This window comes from Trachypithecus francoisi, unplaced genomic scaffold, assembly GCF_009764315.1.
Source record: "Trachypithecus francoisi isolate TF-2019V2 unplaced genomic scaffold, Tfra_2.0 Lachesis_group1, whole genome shotgun sequence".
NCBI classification, from domain to species: Eukaryota; Metazoa; Chordata; class Mammalia; order Primates; family Cercopithecidae; genus Trachypithecus; species Trachypithecus francoisi.
In genome coordinates, this window is record NW_022681454.1 from 67,573,707 (window position 1) to 67,601,100 (window position 27,394).

The window sequence follows — 27,394 nt, forward strand, 5'->3', positions numbered from 1 at the left end:
ATAAAACAAAATTTAATCCATGTTCAGTTTTTATTAGATACATTAATAACTTAATGTTCATATGTTTATGTATTTTATGAGGATAAGTTAGCTGACTTTAATTAAACCTTTGTCTAATTGGAGAAAAATCCCAAAGTGAAAAATTCAAAGTGTTTTCTAAAAACCAGTATTATTCCTTTCAAGTTTCCAGCAGTGAAATACTCTATATACTGTCATTTATATACAACATTATGCAATGGTTGAGGTCCTTGTTATGTCAGAATACAGGAGTGTGCATATATGAAGAAATGTGACTTTAAACGAGGCTCAATTAAGAGTTTTTATTTTTTCTCATCTCATATAGATATTATTGTTAACTGTAATTTGTTGCTTTTTGAATATTTTTGCTTCAGTTTATAGGAAAAGCATCTCTTAATCAATCTGGAAAACAGCGGAACAATACAGGAGTATCAATTTCTGAGCTAGACACTGCATATGCTTACTCTTTTAAATAAATAAAATGCAAAACCACTTCTTCCCCTATTGTATCCCGCTCTACCTTATTTAGATTAAGGTGAAAAAAATTATTTAGAGCATATTTCTGTAGGCTAAGGCAATGGAAAGATCTGATAGTATGGAGGCTATTGTTTTGCAAGGATTTCCACTCCATTTTCTATTCTGTTCACTTATCCTTTCCTCATTGGTCACAAGAGTGCCATTTATAAAGTACTGCTTGTGTACGTTACTTGGTACTCTGAAATTCTTGACATTTATATCCCAAATTCATTATCAAGTCCCAAATTTGTACTCAGAAACTACGTTATTCATTGGCTGTCCATCTCTACATAATTTTTTTATTTCATGTATTACAAAAATCTTAAATATCTAAATGTAGATATTATAACTGCAACCAAATTTTTAAGATCAACATTAAGAGTATCAAAAATGTATTATCCAAATCCTTAGAAAAAGCATGGGAGAAAATAGATTGATTTCTAAATAAATGATAAGATCATTGCTATATTTATATATCTAGCATCTCTCTAGGACATTTAAATAAATATTAATTAATGACTATGAGTATGAGTTATGCCTATGAACAATTTCTCCTGCCCATCTCTATTACTAAAGAGCAAAAGCACATTGTTTTCTAAAAGAACATAAGTATAAATGATTAGAGGATGTGATTCCTTTAAATACAGACACTGCAGATGTTTTTAGTATAATAATGTCAAAGCTCACATTAAAATTGTGATAAAAGCAAAATTTTTAAAAAATGTTTCTTTTCCATTCAGAAAAAAAGACATCATTTCCAGAAAGTAGGAGGCACAATTTACATACAGAATGACATATTTATGACTGTTTTCTGATTGGTTAAAATTAAGCATCTGGAGCGGGTACAGAACATGATACTGAATGAATACGCTTCCTGAAACGCTTTTTCAGTGAGACTGAACTGCTGCCTGAGTACCAGTCTCTGCCAGCTGCACTTTTACTTGCTGTTTCTTGTTGAGGCTTATTTTAATGATGCTTCGGGGGATTCCAGAACTTAATTTTACATGTTAATGCGATATGCAGCAGTATATGTTATAGAGCTCTAGAGATGCCCATAGTCAAACAGAACTCCTTTCGATTGCGCTGCTGACTCTCACCCTAGGTAATGCAATGTTAACTGCTCCTCACCAAGGTATTCCCAAGTCATTTTGTTATGAGATCCAAAATTTTATTTCCATTTTCATACTAGGAATTTTCATGCAGCATAAATATCCATGAGGTTTATTTAATGATAAAGAGTACTTGAGGATACAATTTTGAAAGCTTATCATTTTTTTTTTGAAGGTGGGAGAGTTGAAGGTGGATTAATAGATGTTTGTTTTCTAATGTAAATCGTAAGAACATGTATAGCTTTTAGGTCTCTGTAGAGTTCTTCTAACAAAGTTGTTATTGTCAGTATTATTTAAATAACACAAATCTCTGGATAATTTTACACAATTGTATTTAGAATGTTATTAAAAAGAAATATTAATAACTGTTCTCTCTAGAGGCACATATATTAAAGACTAAAAGAATAATTTTATATCTAGTGAAATTATGAACAATGTATTAAAATAACTTAAAACTTAGCTTGAATAGACCAAATATAATTTCAGTGTGGTTTAATGTATTTGTTTCTTCCCTCCTTTTCATTTTGGTGAGGTGATTTAAGATGTCTTAAGGACCCTGGAATGACAAATGTATTTAAGTGTTATGAATAAAATTTGAAGCCTCGTGATCCCTGTTGTGTATTTTTCCTCACCCAAGAACATTATATGTGTTAAGAATATTACTTCAAGTTTACTGAAAACTTACTAGTGTTACTTTACTAATAAGTTGCCAGTTTTTTAATATGATAAAGATAACTGTATCTTTTCTTTCCTTTTTTTTTTTTTTTGAGATGAAGTCTAGCTTTGTGGCCCAGGCTGGAGTGCTGTGGCAAGATCTTTGCTCACTGTAACCTCCGGCTTCTGGGTTCAAGCGATTCTTCTGCCTCAGTCTTGCAAGCAACTGGGATTACAGGTGCCTGCCACCACGCCTAGCTAATTTTTGTATTTTTAGTAGATACTGGGTTTCACTGTGTTGGCCAGGCTGGTCTCGAACTCCTGACCTCGTGATCTGCCCACCTCAGCCTCCCAAAGTGTTGGGATTACAAGCATGAGCCACCACACTCAGCCAGATAACTGTATTTTTTTCCAAAAATGACAAAAGATGGATTGTGTTGGCCATTTTTGTAATATATATGTAGTTACACATTGTAAAATGACAAAATATATTCCCTTAATATCAAAATATACATATATTTTAAATATATCCTAGAATATGTAATCAAAGGACAGTCTCTGTTAGTGCATGTGTAATAGACACTTCATACACATCACACAGTAGTTCTCAACCAATTTTGTAATGAAAATATTTTATTAGTCTGTCATTTGGCTGTCTTTTCTTAATGCATAAATCAATGGAAATTATGTTTTTAGTAAAGTGAATGTTGTGCTGGGAGCTTATGAATAGTAAAATCACTTCTTTAGAGTTTCACTAAAAATAATTTAAATATTTTCATTTTAGCCAGTTGTTTAATGTTGTACGCTTAATCATCAATTCAGTGTTCATTCAGCATATTCCCTCTCCAAACACCTGTCATTGTGTAGACATAATCCAAATATCATTCTCTCGTTCATTTATTCATTCATCAATGTGACAAATATTTTTAGTGCCAACTCTGAGTCAGATGCCAGGTCACTGCACGAATTTACAGATGAATAAAATTTATTGCCATTCAAGAAGATAAAAAGTAGTAAGGAAACCAACAAGGGTACTCAAATGACTATGCTGCAGCCTAGGCTGGAAATCACAAGACAGGGTAGAGAAAGCTATTGTGCTCCAAAGGGAAAATACTACATTAAGTTTGAGTATAGAGAAAAATGTGAAGAAGGAAAAAAATGGAACTGAACTTTGACAGTTGGAAATTGTTATGAAGAAAATCCTCAGTGAAGGAACCAATATGTGCAAAAGTATGGAAGCATGGAGAAATATCCTGGAGATTTCAAGAGAAAGTTTAGTACAAGTGAAAGATGAAAAGTTGGAGTTGATTCCGGAAGTGTATGTTAGGGCTACATTTAGGAATCTTTATCTTATTATTTCATTAAATATTTTACAGTAGATAGCTAATGAAATAGAAAAGCATCTTATATACTGTAATTTGGCTATAGCCATGTCTAGTATAGTTTAGGAAAGGAGTTTTAGAGTGGAGGAGCATCATTTTGAAGGCACTTATAGTAATGTAGAGGAAAAATATTAGGAACTTAATTGAGGAAATGTTAGAGTTAATGAAAAGAAAGAGATGAGTCGTAGTTCCTGGGATTTGGCACTAATTTGTTGTGAAGGACACAAGAATAAGTCTTTGCTTTTAAGGGACCAAGGCAATACTGTTATTAACAGGAAAAGAAGGCAGACTATGGTTGAAAGAAGTAAAGAAAAATACAGTGATTTCATTTTCAGGTCCATTGAGTTTGAATGTTTGTGGGATACCTCTATAAAATAAATCTACCAGAAATAAAAACATAACTCTCAAAAGAAATTAAACCAGTGAGATAGAAGTATTAATTAAATTGATAGAAATAGATGGATTGAGAGGAGAGAACCAGAGATGTTCACATGGAGGGCCTGTGAAAATGTCCATCCATCAATGTAGAGAAGAGCGAAAAGTAGATGGGGATTTCAATCCATCAGGAATAATGAAAAACTAAGATTGTATTTAGAAGTTAAGATGTCATTTGTGAATCTTGGGAGGACAGATTTTTTTTTTTTTTTTCCAGTAGTAAGAGAAATTTGCAAAGACTTGCAAATTTGTGGATAATTGAGAAAACAAAGACAGACAAAGGTTTGAAAAGTGAAGCTTAGAGGCTTTGCAAGTTGTAGTGAGTTTCATAGTTTTCTGGGTGGATGTGAGCAGAAAATAGTGGAGCAACTGAGGATTCCAAAACAGTAGAGAGAAAAACAAAAATCAAAACCCTATTGTGCAGGGTGATGAAGGCAAGAAACTATTATTTTTTGGGCAGTTCATTCAGAAAGAGGCAGTGGCCTTTTGAAATGCCAAAAAAATAAAAATAAGATAAAGTAAAAGAGGAAAAGAGAACAACAATGTCTGGTATATAGTATTTGGTGAAGGGAAGTTTAAAAACAGGTTTGAATGGCTTCAGACTTCTTAGTGAAATCTATGCAAGATTATTTTCTTAGTGAGGGACACTGGCTAGGGATATAGGTCTCATCCAGACTACTAGTATGAAAATCAATTTAGGGTTACAATAATTTCAATTGTGCTTCATGCTTCTGGGCTTGATGTGATTGATTCACCACTGTCAGATGTGGCTAATTCTAGCTTACTTTGTTCCAGGCGGTGTGGCTACAGCAAAGCAAAACAAGATCCAGAAGAGGAAAAGATGCATTTTCATAATGGGCACAGTAAGCAAATTGTAAAAAATAAAAACAGAATAAAATAAGGACACTTTATTGTTATTTAAGTTTCTTTTCAGGCTAGAAGATTTATAATAACTGACCAAAATAGTTTTTTGTTTTGTTTTTTAAATATGTGTTCTATTTGTTACATTCCTGTAAAGAATATGGACTTCGGTATTTCTGGCATGCTTTAGGCAATAGCTGAATGCTTTATTCAATTATTTAAATAATATTTTCATTATAATCAAAATAAAAACTTTTTGCTTCATATAAAGAGCTATTATATTTCAAATAAAATTTTCTGGCCTATTCTAATTCGTAGCAACACGATGAGTAGAAATCTGTCATTAAGTAACATCACCAGGTTAAATAAATAAAATTTCTCAGGTTTTTTTTTCTTCTTCTAGCATTTTAGTGGGAATTTACCTCAACACATCCTGTGGCAGCAATCTTGGTTCAAATGACTTAAAAAGACCATGTTTTAAAAAATAATGCAGAAAATCATGTTTTAATAAAGAGTTTTAACAATTAGTCTAAATGAGTTGAATTTTGATGTTTTATTATTTTTCCTTAAATGATGCAATGTGAGTTGGTTTGCCAAGTGAGTGACAAATATATTTGTTTTTTTTTCCTCTCCGCCATCTTAAATGTCAAAATCGTTAAAGCTGTAACTCATGCTGCAAAGCATTGAGTTCATCTCCTAATCCTATCTTATTTAACATTATTTATTTCCAAAAAACTTGATGAGGTGATATTAGCAACCGTTAAAGGTGATAAAACTGAAACTCAGAGAGCATAAGTCTTGTCTAATGTCATGCAGTGACAGAAATACAGTGAGAAGCAGAATACTTTCTTTTGACTTATATGTCAACCTTTTTGCACCATACCACCAGAAAAGTTACTTGAAATCATTTTGTATAAAATTAAAATTAATAATAATGTGATTATATTGATATCGTCCATATGAAATATTGAAAAATAAACCAGCAAATTAAGCGCTTGTATTATATTGTCTAGTTCGGTGAATAACACTGTCTTAATTTGCCTCAGAGACTTTCTAAGTATTATCATTGAGAGGTGTGTTTTCTCAGATATGTCATCACTTATGCATTTCTTGTGCCTGCAAACAGATTTCTAAAATTATAAAACTGATATAGTTGCACAAATAACTGTAACTCAGGAGAGGGCTGGTCCTTGCAGTTTGGCTACTTCTAGGAATTAGGGATTTAAGCCATACTTGCATGTTAATAAAGTTCATAATTTTGCTCATCCATCACAATTACTTCTATTTTAATGCCGATTTACTTTTACAGTTAAATTGCCAGGAGTAAGAACTTATATTGATCCACATACCTATGAGGATCCCAATCAAGCTGTCCATGAATTTGCCAAGGAGATAGAAGCATCATGTATCACCATTGAGAGAGTTATTGGAGCAGGTACAACAATGTGTTTGACTTTGACTTTTAACTCTTGTTTGTATTCTAGAATGTAATATATCAGTGTCCTGATCTAACAGATAATGTTTTTAATCTTTTGTAATTGGCTTACATTCAAAGTGATATGTAATTGATCACATTTTAATACAACCTTCTGTGTAACTCATGCTTAAACCAGCAAATATCTGGTTTATAAAATTTAAAAACAGCAAAAAAAATTAAATAGATGTTTCACTATTTTATATATATAATATACATATATTATATATATATAGAGAGAGAGAGAGAGGGAGAGAATTTGTAATACCCAAAAGTATGTATGTAATTCAGTTTATATCTGTCTTAAAAATTGTTTCTTTTTTTTCTAGCTATAACCTGGTTGACTTTTCTCTTCTTATTACTACTACAGTAGACAGAAAAAGAAGAAAAAGTGATTTTTAGTTAGTTGCTTTTAATTTCATTGTAGCTTTTTTTTTTTTTTTTTAAGGTTTTTGTAGGTGAGATGGAGGAAGCTAATAGTCCCTAAAGTGTTTTAAGATCATCTGTTATGGTTTGCTCCAATGTACTATTTATTTTCATTATTATCAATAACTTAGTGTAGACTACCTTTTTCTGACTGTTTTTTGTTTGTTTGTTTGTTTGATTTTTGTTTTTTCGTCTAAGCCTTAGGAGTCTAGGAGGGCATTCAAGTATTAATAGACTAAGAATTTCAAATGTGTTTTTGCATTTTTTCATCTTTATCACAAGGTGAATTTGGTGAAGTTTGTAGTGGACGTTTGAAACTTCCAGGAAAAAGAGAATTACCTGTGGCTATCAAAACCCTTAAAGTAGGTTACACTGAAAAGCAACGCAGAGATTTCCTAGGTGAAGCAAGTATCATGGGACAGTTTGATCATCCTAACATCATCCATTTAGAAGGTGTGGTGACCAAAAGTAAGTATGATGGCAAATTATACATGTGTGTGCGTATCATCAATATCTCTTTAGATCATTATTAATTTTAGGGTAAAGAGAAACCAAGATTGTAATATATTAATTTCTCTAATCTTAATATTCATCGTGTATTTTAGATTTTTGTTAAAGCTAATCTTCAATGAACTTGAATTTTCATCTATCTTTTAAAATATATGTTTTAACTCATTTGCTATGAATTCAATGCCAGACAAAAATGTATCCAGATAAAAGAAGCAGTAAATATATCAACTTTTTTTTTTTTTAACTGTTGGCTCTTTTACTTTTTATCCTAATGAAATATTAACTTCAAAGTTTTGATTAAGGCATTGAAGTTTAACATTCAATAGGATTGCGATAACCATAGCAATGCCACCTTTTAAGCAATTCTTTATAGTCAGGTTCATTTTGTTTATTCATTTTTTTAAAGATATGTTAATAGTTCTAGCAAAAGCAACAACCACAGAAGACAGGGAAGCTCCTTTTAACAATTTTTTTTGTTGTGAAAGCAAATCTAGTTTTTTTTTTCTCAAAAATATCGAGAATTTTACATCTTTTTAAATTTGTGTTAATGTTTTGTAAACGTGTTCGTGTGGTGAGCCTTGCAATACAAGGATTTTAAATCATTTTGAGTCAACAAATAATGTATTTTTGTGGCACATACATTGGCCTTCATTTTCTTTGTATTCATTATTTCTTTACCATTCCTATGTGTTCTGATTCCTTCCTTTATTCCTGACACCCTATACATCACTTACCAAAATCCATATCTTAAAGAGGTACACATCTCCAGGAAGCATGCTCAGAGAGGAATGCAGGAAAAGAATAAAATAACCTACAGATGTGGGTTTCTTCAAATCTTGGATTTTCTTCCTCCAGTTGAGTATATACCAACACATTATTCTTTACTTGATGGAAACCCAGACAGGGCATTTCTGGAGCAAGAAGGCAATCCTGAGGTCTTATCAGAAAAGTGTAAAATTGCTAAAGAAAGGCAGGAGGCAGGATCAAGAGAGAGAGAGTCAGAGGAAACAGCACATTTTTTAAAATGGAATAAAACAAAAATATTTTATAACGAGTATATTCTTTAATGGATGTGTGGAAATATGTGAAATAAGAATATAATATAAAAATATGGTCACAGATGCAATAAAATTAAATTAGAATTTGAATGTGGCTATATTCTATCTGAGGGGAAGGACTTTGAAAGAACATCTGTGATAGCAAGTGGCGATACTGTAGAAGCAAGAGTCATAACAACAGAGATTAAGTAAAATTATTTGCTATGTAGAAATGGTATTATCTAATATAAAACATAGTTCTTAATGATGGTACCAGTAATAATAGTAAGCAAATATTTGATAATTTCCATCTTCATTGCCTCATTCACATGGCTGACAAATTTAACTTTCTGAAAATAAACTCTCAGTATCACGTCCCGTTACCCCAGGGTGAATGCAAACTCCGTAGGCAGCCAATCTACCCTTCATAATGAGTTAAGATGTAATATTTAGAACAATGCCAGATTACTGTTATTATCATGGAAGACAACGTTGCATAATAGTCAAGAACATGGACTATGCATCTAGTGATGCGATTTGAATTTTAATTCTTTTTTTTTTTTTTTTTTTTTTTTGAGGCAGAGTCTCGCTCTGTCGCCCAGGCTGGAGTGCAGTGGCGCGATCTCGGCTCACTGCAAGCTCCGCCTCCCGGGTTCACGCCATTCTCCTGCCTCAGCCTCCTGAGTAGCTGGGACTACAGGCGCCCGCCACCGCGCCCGGCTAATTTTTTTGTATTTTTGGTAGAGACGGGGTTTCACCATGGTCTCGATCTCCTGACCTTGTGATCCGCCCGCCTCGGCCTCCCAAAATGCTGGGATTACAGGCGTGAGCCACCGCACCCGGCCGAATTTTAATTCTAATATAAACATTTATGTGGTTTTGCACATCATAAACATGTGGAACCTTAGTTTCCACATTAATGCTATGGGGTGAGAATACCTTGTAGCATTATTGTGAAGATGACAGGAATTAATATAGATGAAGTTTAGAATGGGCAAGGCACAAAGTAAGTATGTATTTGGTACATAGTTACTACTTCTCCACTTATCTCTCTTCCTATGCTCTGACTTCTCCATATCCATTTTATGCTTAGTCCATTTTAAGCTACCTCATATTTTGCCCTGCCTTCATTGCCTCTTTCTCTGAAATTTACACCCTCATCTTCACTACTTTCTCAAGTTCATTGAAAACTTACTCAAAGTCTACCAGCTCTGTGAAATAATCCCTTCCACTTTGCCCTGAAGTAGTTTCTTCTTTTGAACACTCTGCCTACATGATAATTTTTGCAAGTCTATAATGTTTCTTCATTTGGTTCAAAAGTCTTACTTAAATCTTACTTTTTTTGTCTCTGTTGCTTATATGTTTCAGCTCTCTAGCTAAAAAATCTATGTTCCTTGAAGACAAAGATCGTATCCTAAATATTTACATAAACATACTGTATTTTACAGATCTTTATTACAAAACTTGTTTATTTGACTGGGTCCTGACTGAGATAAATTAAGACAACTTCTTGTAATAATACGAACAAGTTTCTCATATGTTGTATATGCATTTTTAGGAGCTAGTTTCAATATCAACAAATGATCATATCTAGATTCTATGAATTCTGTTCTAAAAAAATGTTACTTTAGTTAGAAAGGCAGTTTTAAATTTCTATCTCTTAATCAAATATTCTGCTGGATGTTGCTGCTCACCATGAGGCTACACATATATGTAAAGAAAAATGTAAATACTTACAATATTTATTTGCTTTTACTTCTTATTCTGTATGTTTAATTTATTCTATACATTTATTGAAACAATATTTCTCCTTTATAAATTTAGCTCTTGATGTTCAACTTAGGAAGTCTTCAACTTGTTTTTAATTTACCATGTTGCAACTCACTTTATTTGTGTCCTTAATTTCATGCTCTCTGATCTGATGCTAATTTATTCAGCAATTATTCTCAACCTGCAGCACACAGATAATGAGACATAAGTGCAACTAAATCTTGTGATTTTTCTTATTGAAGCTGAGGTAGGGAGTCTGAAGTAGCCCTTCTATGGGTGCTGTCATCGTGAGCCTTCATCTTTCCAGTATCACGTGCCAGAAGCTTGAGCCCTATTCAAATTCCTTCTGTGATTTATTGTGAAACAGGAACCATCATAAATAGATACATATATTCTAAAGCTCTTTCATGATAAATGACATTAAGAAAAAACCCACAGGTCCTGGCTTAATTGACTCATTTGAAATGCAAGGCACTTTAGTGTAATAGACACAGTGCCAGCTTTTACTATTTAATGAGATTCAGGAAAAAGATAAAAAGGAGAAAAAAGCTATAACTTTTTCACTGCAGCATCCTTAGTTTCTGAAGATTTCGTCTACCATCAGTGGAAAATTATTATCCAAACTGACTAAAGGAATATCTATTCAGTCTTAGGATTAGTTATAATTTTATTTCTTAATTTAGAATCATGTATGAATAAGCTTAGTTCTGTAAAATTAATAAATTTAAACAATACATTACAGAAAAATTAGAGGAATTTCTCTTTCTCTTTATTTCTATATCTGCAGAGATAGAAACTCCAATTACATTGATTGCCTAAACTGCTAGACAGTTTTGACTTATTGTGTAAATTTGTAATTATCTTTCAAATATATTACTTCAGTCTGTCTAGTAAGATCATTTTCTTTATACAGGCTCTTATTATATATTAACTAACATTATTCCAACAGTCTTCCACTACTCTTCCCATTTTGTCACTTTCCACTTTAGTCCACTCCATACACATTGCCCTCAAGTCACTGCTTTCGTATCATGCTTCATCAGCAGTCATGCAAACAAATCAACCAAACTGCATAGACTTTCATACTTAATCTGATACATATTTCCATAGTTCACTATTTTCTTTCTGGAAAACTCTACCTTATTCTTGCTCTGCCCCCTTGAGATACTTCAGTAAGGCCTAAAATGTCCTCTCTTCTCTCTTCTTGACCTTCAGGTTTAATTCAAATGTGACCTCTATGAGATCAGTGTCATTTATCTTCATTTTTCCTTCAATCTTGAGTGCCTGCCTGGCATAAAGTAGGCCTTCAATTATGTTGACTAGCTGAGTAAAGAAAAGCTTCCCACTTCTACATTAGAGTAAAAGTTTCAAAATATGAACTTTGAAGGGCAAAGGCTTTTGTTTTGCTCACTTGTGTGTTCCTAGATCCAAGCCCAACATGTGTAGCACTTTATATATGTGTTGAATGAGTGAATTCTCAGTCAGAAGTAATTGTCTAAATATCAGTGGCATTTCTGTATACTCTGTCATGCTATATGCTTTTTCATAATTAAATCTGCAAATATTTTATCACCCTTCTTATGCAATGAGCTCATTGAAACCAGAATAGGTTTATCGCCCCCTTTGTGTCTAGCCAAGGGCCAGACACATTAGATAATAAAAAAAAAGGAGGAAATTAAAATAGTGAATGAATAAATTGTGGCTATGTAAAGATCGTAGGCTAGTTAGAATGATATAGTTTATGTTTTAAATTTAAAAACTTTGTTATATAAAACCATGGGCTTTTATGAAAAATAATAATAAAATTAATAGGAAGGAAATTGTCTGAAAATCAAATCTTGCATATACCACCATTAATTATTATTGACATTGCATTAAGAATTTACTAAGCTTAGTTTTCTTTATATGTTATCTCTTTTAATCTGCACAATATGCTATGCTATAGACATTAGTATTTGTTTTCATTTTACAGAGGGGAAAAAATAGCATTAAAAAAGTTAAATACCTTATCCAATATCATAAAACTAGCATGGGAATAATGGCAGATTTTAAAACAGCTCTCTCTGATTCCAAAATCCAAACTCTTAAACAGTAGATATAACCAACCTCATATTTCATCATTCTGTACATGCTTGACAAGAAACATTTATTTACTCAAAAAAACTAGTTGATCACCTAATACAGGTCTATTCTTACTAATCAATGGGGCTATAGCAGAGATTAAACCGACTGAATTTCTGCCTTTATAGGGTTTACCTTTGGGCGATGGAGACAGAAATTAAATGAACAAATAACTTAAGATAATAATGTTAAATGGAGAAAATCAAGCTGGGAAAGGAGATTGGGGGTTGCTTCTGTTGAGAGTGGGTGCTTTCTATTTTACTTAGATAAGGCTTGAACAAATTAAAATTTGGGGCCTTACAGACATTTGGAGGTAGAGTGTTACAGGAAGAGGGACCAGCAATGCTCTAAGGGAACTTGCCTGGAAGGTTCAAGAAACAGCAAGAAGGCCATTGTTGCTGCAGTGGAATGATTGAGAGAAGTCTTTGGTAAGAATTTAGATTAACGATGTAGTAGGAGAATAAACTGTAAAAACTCTTTGGTGCCTGCAAAGACCATCTCTTAATCTGAACTTTGAAGCTGTAGAGTTAACATGGGTTAGAATTTGATTGACACATTAACAGGACCCTGCTGGGTTAAGAAGAGGTGGTAGGACCCAGTGTTGAAGCAGGGAGGCACTGGAAGCTAATTTATATTGTTCACTGATCATTATGGATTAGGTCAGTGTAATGACCTAACATGGTGGAGGGTAGTGGTTGGATTTTGTAGATATTTTGAAGGCAATCACAGTAAACCTTCTTGTGAATTTGATGTGAAGTGTGAGAAAAAGAGAGGAGTCAATGATAACTATAAATTATTTGTCCTGAGTGTCTCAAAAAAAGGAGTTGCAATTTATGGGGATGAGTTTGGGAGGAACAAGATTATGCTTGGTAATCAGTAGTTCAGTTGTGGACATGTTAAATTTGAGATACCTATTAGCATACAATTACAGATGTTGTGCATAAAGTTGGATTTAACTTTAGTCCCAATAAGTAAAAAGAAAAATGTTTGAAGTATGAGTAAACTTTAATTTTATGTCTTCCACTTCACAAGAAGAAATAAAAGTACATGAACCAGTTATAAACAATGATATAAATAAACAATTTTAAAACTGAAGTAGAAACAGAACCAAGCTCATTAATTTGGTACTTGCTTTTCTTTGTTAAGGCAGATACAGGTGTTTAGTAAATACACATATACTAAAAATGAGATATTTACAAGTGCTGTCTCTTAAAGAATCTAAATCTCAATCATCTGAAAGACATATAGGTTTATAGAAAGAAATTTACTGACTTGCAGATTGACTGTTAATAAATGAAACTGTGTTTTAAAGTTATTTTCATTATTAATACAACCAAGTTGTCAGATTTGATCATTTTTAGATTCTCCATCTCTTCTGAAAAGCTTATAATTTCTGATTCCATAATTAATTACTATATTAACCATTTTCACTAATGTAAGAACAATGCTAGTTTGTTTTCAATTTGAGAAATGAATATCTATTGAGAAAGTTTACATTAATGTAAACAATCTGAAATAAAGAGGATATTTAGGAAAGCTTGGAATTTCTACCCATAGAGACATTTTGCATTTCCATGCCCGTGTCTCAGGTGAGGTATGCAAACTTTTGATTTTGTCTTATTTTCCCAATCTGAAATTATATAATTTTACAAAGGACTTGTCCCAACACGTTAGCCAGCAAATAAGAACCATAATAAAATTAAAATATCTGAGTACGTTTCTAAGTTCTGCTCATAGTTTGTTTTTATTTTTGTTGTTTTGTTTTTTCCACTTTTAATAAGAATTACGTATTCCTACGCCAAGTACAAGATCTTATTTTCTGGTTGACCATTATCAATTAATAATTTATTCACCATATTTGTGTTATCCCAAGTTTCCTTTGGGGTAAGAATAAAATAAATTTGAAACAGCTGCAAGCATAAGTATACTAAATAGAAAACAATGCAAATAAGATGGCATAATGAAATCATACTATAGGTAGGTAAGTATAAGCAGAGGCTTACTTTCAGTCATTTACAAATCTTAAAATATATTTCTAAGAGAAATGCATTGACAATAATTTTCCAGTGAATTATGAGGCTTCTAAATGAAATGCTCACTGATAGCCCTAAGTGGTATCATGTGTTTATTGATGAGCTAATGGTTTTGGAAAGGAAGATGATATTAATGCAAATAAAATAATAAGCCTATATTTAGCAGCAACTCTTGTGATGTGGCCTAGTTTAGTGTTTCAAAAAACGTAATGTGCCTCTGGGGATATTGCTAAATTGCAGAATCTGTTTCAATAGATCTGCTTGGGGAATGGTATTTTATATTTCTAATAAGTTCCCAGGCCATGTCTATGATGCTTGTCAGATGCCATACTCTGAGAAACAAGGACTAGATCAACATTCCCCAAATTTTTTTCACCTAACTTTGAGATATCTTATAGCAAAGGATTGTATTATCAGGAAGGGTATATTCTCTTCTCTTTTGGAGATTTGTGATGGACGTTAGCACCAAAAAGTTACATAATAAGTAAAAAAAAATCTAATTTTTTTGTAATTGTAGAAAAAATATACACACACATCTTGAGCTATACACCCTTAAATTTTTTCAAGTGTACAATACAGTATTATTACCCTTACAAACACTGTTGTACAGCAGATCTTTAGTACTTTTTCATCTTGCATACTGTAATTTTGTACACATTGAACAGCAACCCTCCACTTCCCTGTCCCCACAGCTCCTAGAAACTACCTTTCTACTTTCTGCTTCTATGGGTTTAACTACTTTAAGTATCTCTTGTGAATGTAATCCAAGATTGTTCACAATACACTGCTTGGATCATATGTGGATAATGAGCATATATAAAAATAGAATATTTATTGAAGGTGAATTCCTGAATTAGATCTGCCATCAATGGTTGAATAATTAGTTATGCCATATTTGTGATTCCCAAGTTTGTATTAACACACAAAAAATGAATATTTGTGAGTTTTTAAAATGAAATCAAAGTAAATATTTTGAATTGGCAGGCATCACAGTATGGGAGAAAGAAAAACAGCCTTAATATTCAGATAGATGTAAATTTGATTCTCAACTTTACTTCTTATATAACTTGCTCTAGGCAACCCAAGCAATATATTGACCCTTTCTGAGCCTTACTTGCCTTCACTGAAAAAGTCTATTATAATATCACAGTTATAGAATTTTAATATCAATAACATTGCCTTATAAAGAGTAGATGTTCAATAAATGTGAGCTCTTTTATAGTTATCAATAATAAAGATAAATTTCTCAAATAATATATTTCTGTTACTTCATGTACTCTCCCCAGGCTGGGCCTTCAGTAAATAATAGAAAGTAATATAAAAACTCTCCTCTGTGATTAAAATCATGTTTTGACATACTTTACGAGCTCTTTTTATATGGATTTTTGATAACATGCTTTCAAAATTATTGGCAGATCTACTCTTTGTCTGTACTTCAAGCTGGATAATGGAAAATGATTTATACACTTTTATTGAATTTACAAGGGTTAGAGTAAGCCATGTTAATTATTGCTATGTCATTTTTGCAGGCTAGCAGGAACTGAGACAAAACATAAGCCAAATTAAATGTAATTAGCATTAAAATGACTCAAGCATGAAAAATAATCGAATGGGTCCTGAAGTGTCTTATTCCTGTCAACAAAAGAAGATCATACTTGTTTGCAAACATTCATTTTAATTGCTTTTCCCCCATCATGTGAAATATGAGAGGTGTTTTAGGTCCTTATCATCTTTCTCAAATAATGTTTTTGTTTTTCACATCACAACCTACACTGTCATAAATAATTAATCTGCCTTTTAAAATTAGGTGACACTAGCTGAAAAATCTTACAGGATGAATACCAGGTGCCCATCTCTCTTTTTTCCCTCAAATATATATTATACAGTGCGAACACGTTGTCTGATCAGTGCATTCTCTTTAGAGTATAAATTCTGTCTTCTAAGTTCAATGAATTTGGTTTGAATTTAAGATGCAGATTTTCCCAAGAAAGAGATAATTTTTTATGAGAATTCCATCCAAATCCTACTCTCTAGATCTTGGGTGAGCAGTGGTTGTATTTACCACTGACCCACAACTCTAAAAAGAGAGCCTAAAATATAAAAAGATAGGCAGAAAGAAGAAATTCTAGAAAGGAAAGAAGGAAGAAAATGAAAGTGCTGTAAGTAGAAATACAGGAAAAGCCCTGCAAACATAAAGGACATGGGGTAAAGTAGATAATGATAACATAGATTAGTGGAACACAGCATCTGTTCATGTGATATGAGCTGAGAGGTGCCATGCAGGAAAAGCTGAGACTATATTCTCTAGATGTCTGCTGGAAGTCAGGTCTTTCCATTCATTATAATGTGACAACCCTTTCAATAGATTTATGTAAATGAGGGGCGAGATCAGGCAGAATCCAAGTAAAAGAGGCACAGAGGGAGGATTTCTGGAATTACAGGCAGATTCCAGAAAATCTAGGCCTCCTTTTAGTTAGATTAGGGCTGATCTTCGTCAGGTACATACTGTTTTGGCTCTATTCATTGTAAATTGATTGAAATCTTTCTATCTATACTGTGGGTAAAAACTGATGCCGGAGTCTCCCATGTGTCCCCTTTATATGAGTAACAGTTTCTTCGCTGAGTACTTTCAAATTCCTGAAACTGGGCAAATGATGGGGTAATGCCTAATATCACAGGGTGATCCAGGATATTTCAGCATTATCGCTGGTACAAATTCTGACATATAGGTACCCGTGCTCAAACAGTGGGGCTATCACTCCTGGGAGAGGTATATTACTTTTGTTTCCTTGAAAGAAAAGGACTTCAGATGAATATAAAAGGCTGAAATGGGCTCTGAGATGTGAGAATGGGACAAAAAGAGCCCAAAGCAGAATTGTGTCTATTTTAGAGTTTGCCTGAGGTCCTTTGGAAAGAGTCTGACAATATAATTAAAATCAAGTTTAAGTTGCAAGCATTTTCTATTCATGAATGTAGATTAAAATTATACTAATGATAAAAATTTCATTATCAATTTTTTCCTGTTGTGTTCTTGAGCCGTTTACAAATACAATCTAAAGAATTATGTTTCTACTAAGAAATTTCATTTCTATCTAGTTTTAAGGTCGGTATTTGTTACCTCATCTCCTGTGACTATATGATTTAAGAAAAGAAAAAATTCCGAGCTCTGACCATATTTGAACTTGATGGGATCTTTCTTGGCAATATGCATAGACATGTGCCACCTCCCTTCCTGGAACTCTGGTCACCTTTTATTACACCAGTGAGTCCTTCACTCTTCAAGGTGCAGATTAAATTACATCCAAAATGCACACTCTCTGCATATGTGATCTCTCACCTAACATAGGCATCTACAAACCTGTGTCAAATAAAATATTTTAAACAAATATTTTTCACAACTTTTATAAACTTTAGAGGATGAAGAAATGTGGTTGCGTTTGCAATACACATCGCATTCCATTTAAAGAAATACTGTCTCTAGAGTATTTTATGAGAAGATAATTAAGTGAGAATTAGACTCACTTGTCCTACATTATTATTATAAACAGTGAGTTTTAAGTGATCTGGGAATTAAAAAAATCTTTTTTCTTCCCACTTATTTCCTTTTCATATGTAATAGTCATATATTCTACATCTGTCTTTGTACTTCTGGATAATATGATATGTGTAAATATGCAAGTTGTCATTCTATGACCTGAGTCAATCAACTATCCAGTAAAATATGGACGCTCTTCTGAAGAATGCCATTAAATTATTTATAATGCATTTCACAATTGTATAGTATTTGTTTCTCTTCATAAATTAAAAAGTTAATTAATGGACATTATGGTAATTTTATTGTCATTGGTCTCCTTTTTCTTAACTCAAAATATTTTAAATTAAAACAAGTTTTATGTCATGTGTTTCTATTAAAGAGTGAAGGGGCATGTCTTAAAATATAGTGAAAATGTGGAATGATAAAACTAGCAACTGTTTTCTAGATATTTTCTTGTATAGTGAGAATTTTTTATCTTGCAATTTTCATCTTGTGTTACAGACGTACTATGTATGAAATGTCACAATTTTTTTATGGAATAAGGTGATCTATTCTCTTGGTCAACTTACATCTAGCAAGGAAGCCAACACACAGATACGAAGTTGATAAAATTTATTTTTAAAATGTTAAATCCTTGCATAGCAAATTCTGAGTAATAGGAACTATTTTAAGTGCCTTGGATAACCATGTGACTTAGTGTATACTCACAACAACCCTATGAGGTAGGCGCCATTGCTATCCTCATTTTATAGATGAGAAAACTGAGGCACTGAGATAAGAATTGACTTGCCTGGGAGCACATAATAGTGAGTGATTGCTCTGTGATGAAAATTCCAGAAGTATGGCTCTAGAGTCTGTCCAACTAACCTCTAGGCTACATGCCAATGTCAGATACGAAAGGAGAAGAACACTTTTCATCATAATTAATGACTGCTAAGGAAATCTTTCACATAACAATTAGAACGGGGCTTTAAAAAATGAAAAGTCCCCGGGGTTAATCAAGATTTTAAGTGTGTGGCAGAGAGAGGAAGGGCAGGTAGCCCTAAGGAAAGGAGTTACAGAAACATAGGGGTAAAGGAAGGAAAATACAATATACATTAAAGGGATCATAAACAGGACAGTTAGATAGGATGGAGTTTTTATTTAGAATTGTGAGAATTAGAAAGATGAGTATGTTCCAAGTGTTTCACTGAATATTATTGGATGCATTATATCATTACTTCTATTAAAATAAAATTTATCCTAAAACTCATAGAATTATTCTTAAACACATTTTCTACATAAATTAGTGATGATATTGGCAAGGGTGTGTGTGTGTGTGTGAATCTTAAATGTCAATCTGCTATTAACCTCATGATACATTTTTCTCACTGACTCACCCATAGCACTAAGATATCATCATATCAGGAATTAGCTTATTTCTTAAAGAAGACATTTTAAATAAATATATATATATATACACACACACACGTTATATATATACATTATATATATGTGTATATATACAAAATTTGGACACTTATAAAAACTTCTGGGTAAGCTTTTGCCAGATGAGAATGCACAATCGAAGAGCAGCAGGTTATATCACTCTGTTTTCTTTTCAGGTAAACCAGTGATGATAGTGACAGAGTATATGGAGAATGGCTCTTTAGATACATTTTTAAAGGTAGGATTTGGAATAATTTAGTTATTCAAGGTGTTATTTATATATTGGCTGTGATGTTCAAGTTGAAATTGGGCCACTTTAAAGCTTAAGTTTTTAATAGAATAGAGATGTATGGAGCCACAATAATTATACTCCAAAATGAACATTGATTTGTTTCAGAAAACTCACACAAATCCAAATTATATGCCCCTAAAGTGTTATTTAAGTATGTTTTAATTTGTGAAAAAAAAATGCAGTGAAGTGAAATGCAATAAGGGAGGAAAAGAAAAATTTTAAAAAAGAAATGTAAAAACGGAAAAAAGGAAAAAATAAGGTCTTACAAGTGTTCAATTTTCTCATAGTTTATCAGGTAGAGTGAGAAACCGTGTAAATAGCCCAAGCAAGTCATTAATAGAGGGGTCAAGTTGGAGCCTATAAGTGCTCCTAATCCACCTAAAGACCAGTCACTACTTGCACCAGCAGAGGTCATGTGGTAATTGACAATAGCTAATGTTATCAGATCGGCAGCGTTTCAGGGGAGGGTTTTTTTCTTTTGTGTGCAAATCTCTACATTTAAATATCAGCAACCCACTTTATTAGTAAATAGCTTGTGTTAGACAATGTAACATATTTGCAGGCCTGATTAAACATACAGGTTGGCAGTTTGTAATATTAATATAGTGCTCATTACCATTGGTAGGAAAAAGTGATAGCACATGGCATTGATAACAATTGTAAGAGGAACTTATGCCATGAATTTGATAATGATCCCCTGAAAAGCCAGATTTTTCTTCCTATTGGCAGACCCTGCCAAATTATTTTATCAAATTTTCTAACCATACCTTTAAGTACTCTGGTCTCTTAGAGTCACATCATTCCTTTATTTTAAAATAGCCATCCGTTGAGCCTTCTAAGTTTATGTAACTGAAATAATTTCAGTGCCCTTGACAAAGATGACAAACTTCCAAAAATTGCTAATATTATCCTGATCACTGCTCAGTCACCTGTCTCCCATCTGCTGTTGCAGAAACTCCCTTATCTTCTCTGTCCATTTATACTTTACCTTAATATGTCTATCCAGCTAGCTTCTTTTAAATCACCTCAAAATAGTACAGTGTTGACCCAAGGTAGATACTAGGTTGGAGTGTGAACAAACCCTTCTGATGACTGAGAATAAAGGAGTTATGACGCAGAAAAAGGCAACTACACAAGATTTTTGGCCAGGGTTTTCAAAACCTTTATCTGCTTTATCCAAGCAGAGGAAAAATAAACATTACCAAGTTAACCATATACTTCCTACCATTTTCCACTCTCCTTCAGATAGAAATTGCATATGAATTTAGTGATTGATATTATCAGTTTGGGGGATTGAATACAGACCTCTCATATTTTCCCCAAGTGATTGGTATTGTTAGACTAATATTTCTACATTGTCTTTACAGAAAAACGATGGGCAGTTCACTGTGATTCAGCTTGTTGGCATGCTGAGAGGTATTGCTGCAGGAATGAAGTACCTTTCTGACATGGGTTATGTGCATAGAGACCTTGCTGCTAGAAACATCTTAATCAACAGTAACCTTGTGTGCAAAGTGTCTGACTTTGGACTTTCCCGGGTACTGGAAGATGATCCCGAGGCAGCCTATACGACGAGGGTAAGATCTAATAGAGTGCATTTCTGAAACAGTAGACCAGAGCCATTTAATTTTTAAAGATTCTAAAAGAAATATCTAAAAGAACATTCCTGCAACAGAGAGAGAGAGAGAGATAGGGAGAGGGAGAGAGAAAATCAAAAATGAAAAAATTCTTCCTTTTATATATCAGCCAATTTAAATATTAACTTTAGAATATCTGAGTCTCAATAATTAATTTTTTCTGAAGATACTAAAAATAAAATATCTTACTTCAAAATGGATACAGTATGTAAGAATAATCATCTTAAATTTAAAAGTAAAGAATTAAATACAGAATCTCCTACATTAAAGGTTTTACATATATAGTGTGTGTATGTCTGTGTATACATACATATATATGAATATGTAAACATGTATAGTATTATTGGGTATTTTAAGCTCTCTGCATTATACTGTCCTTACTTGTAAAATAAATATCTAGTTCCCACCTTTTAAGGAGTTACATTGTGGGGAAAAAAGAGCTATTCCTTCAAAAAGTTTTGATTTCCTGGAGGTATTGTAATATCTAGTTAAAAACTGTTAAGTCTACACTATGGAAAATTGATCACTAACTCATATTGTCATATTTCATATAAGTCAACCCTCTTTTCTATCAAAGTAATTGCTTGCTGTATTGATATGATATATCATTGACATTTTTTTCTGTGAAAAACTGTGGATATTGCTACAACAGAATCTTATGGGTGATCTATAATGTCGTACTTCTTGATTTTGAATTCCTTATGATAAACAGTATTTGCTTAATTATAAATATGTTCCGTGTCATCATGTTGGTTATCCTCAATGTCTAAGACCCTTGTGAAGAGAGAAATCTGTCATTGTTTCCTTTTCTCTATACAACTTGATATCTCTTATTCTCAGAGTAATATACGTTTTCTTATTTAATTCAACTTTTAAAATATTACATCCACTGATAGTCTAACAATAAGTTCTTTTCAGATTATAAGGGTTTTATAAAAACCTTTTTGCTTTGTGATTCATGAGGATTTGTACTTTGCTGAAGGACAAAAATAACTTGTCAAAGCAAACAAAGACTTCCAGTGGTCAGCTTACTCAATAAAGTGTTTGGGGGGATATCTTTCCTCTTCCAGACCTACCATTGTCATTATTTGTATTACATGAAAGCTTGATTAAGAATTCTCTTGGGAACAGAGTTACCTTTAATAAATTTGGCCTGAGCAAGATTGAGGTTATACAAATATCCATTGCCAGTGGGATTGGTTGTTGTCTTAGTTAAGTGCAAAAAGTAGATTTTTCAAGATTTGTGTTAGTGTGTTATGCTACAGAGTAAAGTGACAGACAGAGAACCTGAAACCTTCAAGGCTTATTCCTCTGAAATGGGGTATAGTGGCAATCTGTGGAAAATCTATATACTGAGAGATGAGAAGATAAGGAACTTCAGATTTATTGATGACACCAAGGATGATCAGAGTAACAGGAGAAAAAGTATGGGCTAAGGTTTAACATAATCAACAAATGAAAATTATAAAAGAATATTAATAAGACATTATAGAATATCTATGCATAGCTAGGACTCATAATGCTATCTTGCCTATGAATATTTAATGAATGAGAATAAATTTCAGGTAAGTCTTCTTCAAATGATGTTACCACGTATCTAAAGAGCAAATAATTCAAACCTAACTTCAATTCCCAAAATAATTTTTAGAATGATCCCAAACTGTTATTTCCTTATATATATATTGAAACTTTGGTTCATAAACATCAATTTAAGCCCTATTTTTTTCCTTTGCAGTGTAAATTAAATCTTTCCCTTCCTGCAAAATGGGAAGGCATATCTTAGTCTTTTTACAATAAAATATTGAAAATTTTCACCTATTTCTCTTTCAATACATATTTGATGGTAGATGAAATGTATGGGGCCAGGCACAGTGACTCACGCCTGTAATCCTGGCACTTTCGGAGGCTGAGGTGGGCGGACCACGAGGTCAGGAGATCAATACCATCCTGGCTAACATGGTGAAACCCCGTCTCTACTAAACATACCAAAAAAAAAAAAAAAAAAATTAGCTGTTCGTGATGGCGGGCACCTGTAGTCTCAGCTACCTGGGAGGCTGAGGCAGGAGAATGGCGTGAACCCCGGAGGCAGAGCTTGCAGTGAGCTGAGATCATGCCACAGCACTACAGCCTAGGCGACAGAACGAGACTCCGTTTCAAAAAAAAAAAAAAGTTAAGAGAATAATAATTTCACCCTGAAAGAGGCATGATGTAAAAGTGCTTATTGTATGAATTAAGGGAAAGTCTACCAAATCAACTTTTATGCAAAAAAAAAAAAACTTGATAATGTGGTAAGATTTTCCCCCAATCCAATTTCAATAATTTTTAATTTGGTTGAGTCAAACAAGGCACCCTCCTCTTAACAGCTGAACCAAAGAAAAACAAAAATAAGACAAGGGAGAAAAAGAGAAAAGCAAGTCTAAAAGAAATAACACAACATCAAGGGAAAGTGTAACTTTGTTTCAATATATCCAATGTTAGGCTGGGCCCACTAGCTCACGCCTGTAATCCCAGCACTTTGGGAGGCTGAGGTGGGTGAATCGCTTGAGGTCAGGAGTTCGAGAGTAGCCTAGACAAAGTGGCGAAACCCTGTCTCTATTAAAAATACAAAAATTAGCCAGGCATGATAGTGGACGCCTGTAGTCCCAGCTACTCGGGAGGCTGAGGTATGAGAATCACTTGAATCTGGGAGGTGGGGTTTGCGGTGAGTGGAGATCTCACCACTGCACTCCAGCCCAGGAGACAGAGCGAGATCCTGTCTGAAAAACAAAACAAACAAACAAATAATATACATATATATATATATACACACACTATATATATATACACACTATATATATATATATACACACTATATATATATCTCCAGTGTTCATGCTTGTCTTATTAACTGCTAAACAGCTCAGGGTCACATTCATGAACCTGTAATTTCCACTTACAATTTCTGTATTAAAGAAATAAAGCACTCAGGGAATTTGAGTCCTTTACTCTCTGTTAGGAAGTCATGAGAGTATACCATATTGGTTTGTTTGACTGCCTGCTTTCCCTTACTTAGAGCTGCCATACTGAGGACTGTAATTGAGATGTGGTTTCTGTACGTAATTCAGTAGTCACACAGAATTTAAACTAGAAACCTTCCAGACAGCCAATTAGTAGTTAGTCTACAACTGCTTATGGGCTGAGAGATGTGAAAAGAGACTGTGTGATGTCAAACAGATTCACTTAAAAATGCTACATCTCTGTCTAGATATTTTCAGTGAGGCAACACTGTCCCTAGATACATTTGAAGTATGCAGGAAGTTTTTAAAATCGTTTTCAATTTTAGGGAGGAAAAATTCCAATCAGATGGACTGCCCCAGAAGCAATAGCTTTCCGAAAGTTTACTTCTGCCAGTGATGTCTGGAGTTATGGAATAGTAATGTGGGAAGTTGTTTCTTATGGAGAGAGACCCTACTGGGAGATGACCAATCAAGATGTGAGTATGGAACTACTCTTTCTCGACTTGACAATGAAATGCTTTGTTCTCTGAGTCAAGACACTTACAATATTTTTCATTTCTGAAAGTGACAGTTGCTTAAGAAAATGAAATACTTTGCTTACTCTCTGATCTGTTTTGTGTTGTTGAAATATCCTTTATGCAGGAGCTCAAAATGAGTTAGTACAAAGGAAAGTAAGTTACAGTTACATACAAACTCAGTCCCTTGCCAGTCAGTTTTAGCTGTACTGTAGTGATGTTTCACTCAATTCATGTCAGTATCATTTTCAAAGATAAAGAAAGAGCCATCAAAGAATGAATACTGACAGGCAAGTTTTTATGATTTGCATTTGATAAAGGCAGCTAATACTCCAAGCCAAAAGGATGAATGATATTGATTTAATAGTGGATGCTCTTAGAGGATAAAAAGGAATAGTCTACGTTTCTTTAAATTAAAAAATGTAAGAAGAGTTGTATTGTTTATTTAACTTGAAAGCAAAACCAGATTTTCCCTACAATGGAAAAATAATTCATACTTACAATAATAGAATCCTAAAATTAAAGGAACTATGAAAGAATCTTCTGTTCAAATTCACAACGTTTATTATGTGATGCCTGACATATGGCTCTTTAATCTTTCCCTTTGTAATTTTCCATCATTACTGATCAATACAGCCCTTTCTGTTTTGGATCATATGGAAATTTCATATTTTTTCTTTTGAGGAACAACAATTATAAAAGTAGCTAACATTTAATAAGCCCTTACCATGTGACATACACTGTCTGAAGTGCTTTACCAACTATTTTATTACTTCTTTGTAAAGGTGGTATATTTTGAATAGTTTTAATTTAATAATGTGCTTATTTGAAACACTTTTTTCCCTCCCATTATTTCTGTCATCCATGCTCCATAAAACCTCCCTCTCTCATGCCTTCAGGGTTGGTTAGACAGATACTATATAGCTCTCCAGCTGAATTTTGTTGCGACAACAATGCCGGTAATTACACTGACTTTCCAGCCCAAAAATTCTAATACAACCAAAAAGGGAATCCCATATTCATTTCAAAGTGTTTTCCACAACTGGATGCCTAGCCTAACCATAGGTACCTACAGTGTGAAACAAGTATGGTCAGATATTTGCCCCTCCTCCTCTGCCAAAGTCTGTATCACGATTCTTCAGGATTGGTCTGGGTGGAGAGGTAGAAAAGAAGGGGAATAAATGTCTTCTTTTGGGAAGCATCTGTTCATATCCTTTGCCCACTTTTTGATGGGGTTGATTTTTTTTTTCTTGTAAATTTGTTTGAGTTCTTTGTAGATTCTGGATATTAGCCCTTTGTCAGATAGGTAGATTGCAAAAATTTTCTCCCATTCTATAGGCTGCCTGTTCACTCTGATGGTAGTTTATTTTGCTTTGTAGAAGCTCTTTAGTTTAATTAGATCCCATTTGTCTATTTTGGCTTTTGTTGCCATTGCTTTTTAGTGTCTTAGTCATGAAGTCCTAGAACTTAAAATATAATAATAAAAAAAAAAGAAAATGAAACCACAACTTCACACTATGTATATATAAAATATTGGAATATTGAAATGTCAAAATGTTAAAATCAGAATATAAAATGATAGAAGAAAAATTTTGATTATATTTAGCTTTTCTTTAAAAACAGGAAAAATCCTTGAGCCATTTAAGAAAATAGTTGGATAGTTTTCACTAACAAAATTATAAATTTCTGTGTTGAAAAATGCACAACAAAAAGAAAGAAATACAAATTTAGACTGAGAAAATATTTTCAATACTGCATTATAAACAAAAATATAGTGTACTTATACAATGAGACTTAATAAAGCATTAAGAAAAATAGAAACAATAGGCAAAGCATAAGATTTGGCAAGATATATTGGATGGAACGCAGATGGCCAATAAATGTATGAAAAAATGTTTAACTTTTTCAATGAAAGAAACACAAATTAGAAAAAAAAAAAAAAAAGAAAGAAAGAAAAGAAGGGGCATGATTGCTTCCATAAGGTGAGAATATTGATGTCTCCTGTGAGACAAATTGCCCAGGCATCAGTTCTCAAGTGAGTTATCTGTCTGAGTTCTTCCAAAGACCCTTGATGAAGCCCTTTTGTCTGCAAGGTCCCTAGAGGAGGAGGATGTCCTCCGACTTTCCATAGTTCCTCTCACTTGCTGTCTGTTCCTTGCCTCACAGTCTCTTACTGTTCTGGCTCTGCGTCCACGTTATTGGGGAGAAAAACATTCTTATTGGATGCACTAGCAGTGCCTTCTCTTTGCAAACATCTATTGCAGGCTGCTCCAGCCAGCCTTCTTCAAATTTCCGCAGAAGAAAAGCCAGGGTCACACATCAGCTTTACCATGATTTCATAGCATTCTTCTTTGATCGAAACAGCAAATTGGAGTTATGGATTTCTGTTTCTCAGCAAGCAAACTAGATGGCAATGAGTCTCCCCTTCTTATAGTCACTTAAAATTGCTAAAGTTGGTTTTCTTTATGCCCTGCTTACTTGGCTTGGGGAGGGGAGCACTGACTGGCATTTCTCTAAATCTGAGAAAATGGTATATATTGTCTTCAGCTTTATGATTTTAGGGGCAGGACCATGGCAAAACGATATCATTAAATCCCTATTACATGTATTTATACTTATATTTAACAACCTTGTGTCAGAGGGAT

The 27,394-nt window shown here is 33.3% G+C and overlaps 1 protein-coding gene across 1 annotated transcript in view; it reads left to right on the forward strand.

The window, feature by feature from the left end:
* EPHA5 (EPH receptor A5) overlaps window positions 1-27,394 on the forward strand; it is a 351,895-nt gene that overhangs the window by 310,304 nt on the left and 14,197 nt on the right. Inside the window, exons 10-15 of the mRNA XM_033214556.1 lie at window positions 4,910-4,977; window positions 6,285-6,410; window positions 7,158-7,343; window positions 19,486-19,547; window positions 20,969-21,178; window positions 24,561-24,710. Of these exons, the coding sequence (XP_033070447.1) occupies window positions 4,910-4,977; window positions 6,285-6,410; window positions 7,158-7,343; window positions 19,486-19,547; window positions 20,969-21,178; window positions 24,561-24,710 (802 nt within the window). The remainder of the gene's footprint in view (window positions 1-4,909; window positions 4,978-6,284; window positions 6,411-7,157; window positions 7,344-19,485; window positions 19,548-20,968; window positions 21,179-24,560; window positions 24,711-27,394) is intronic.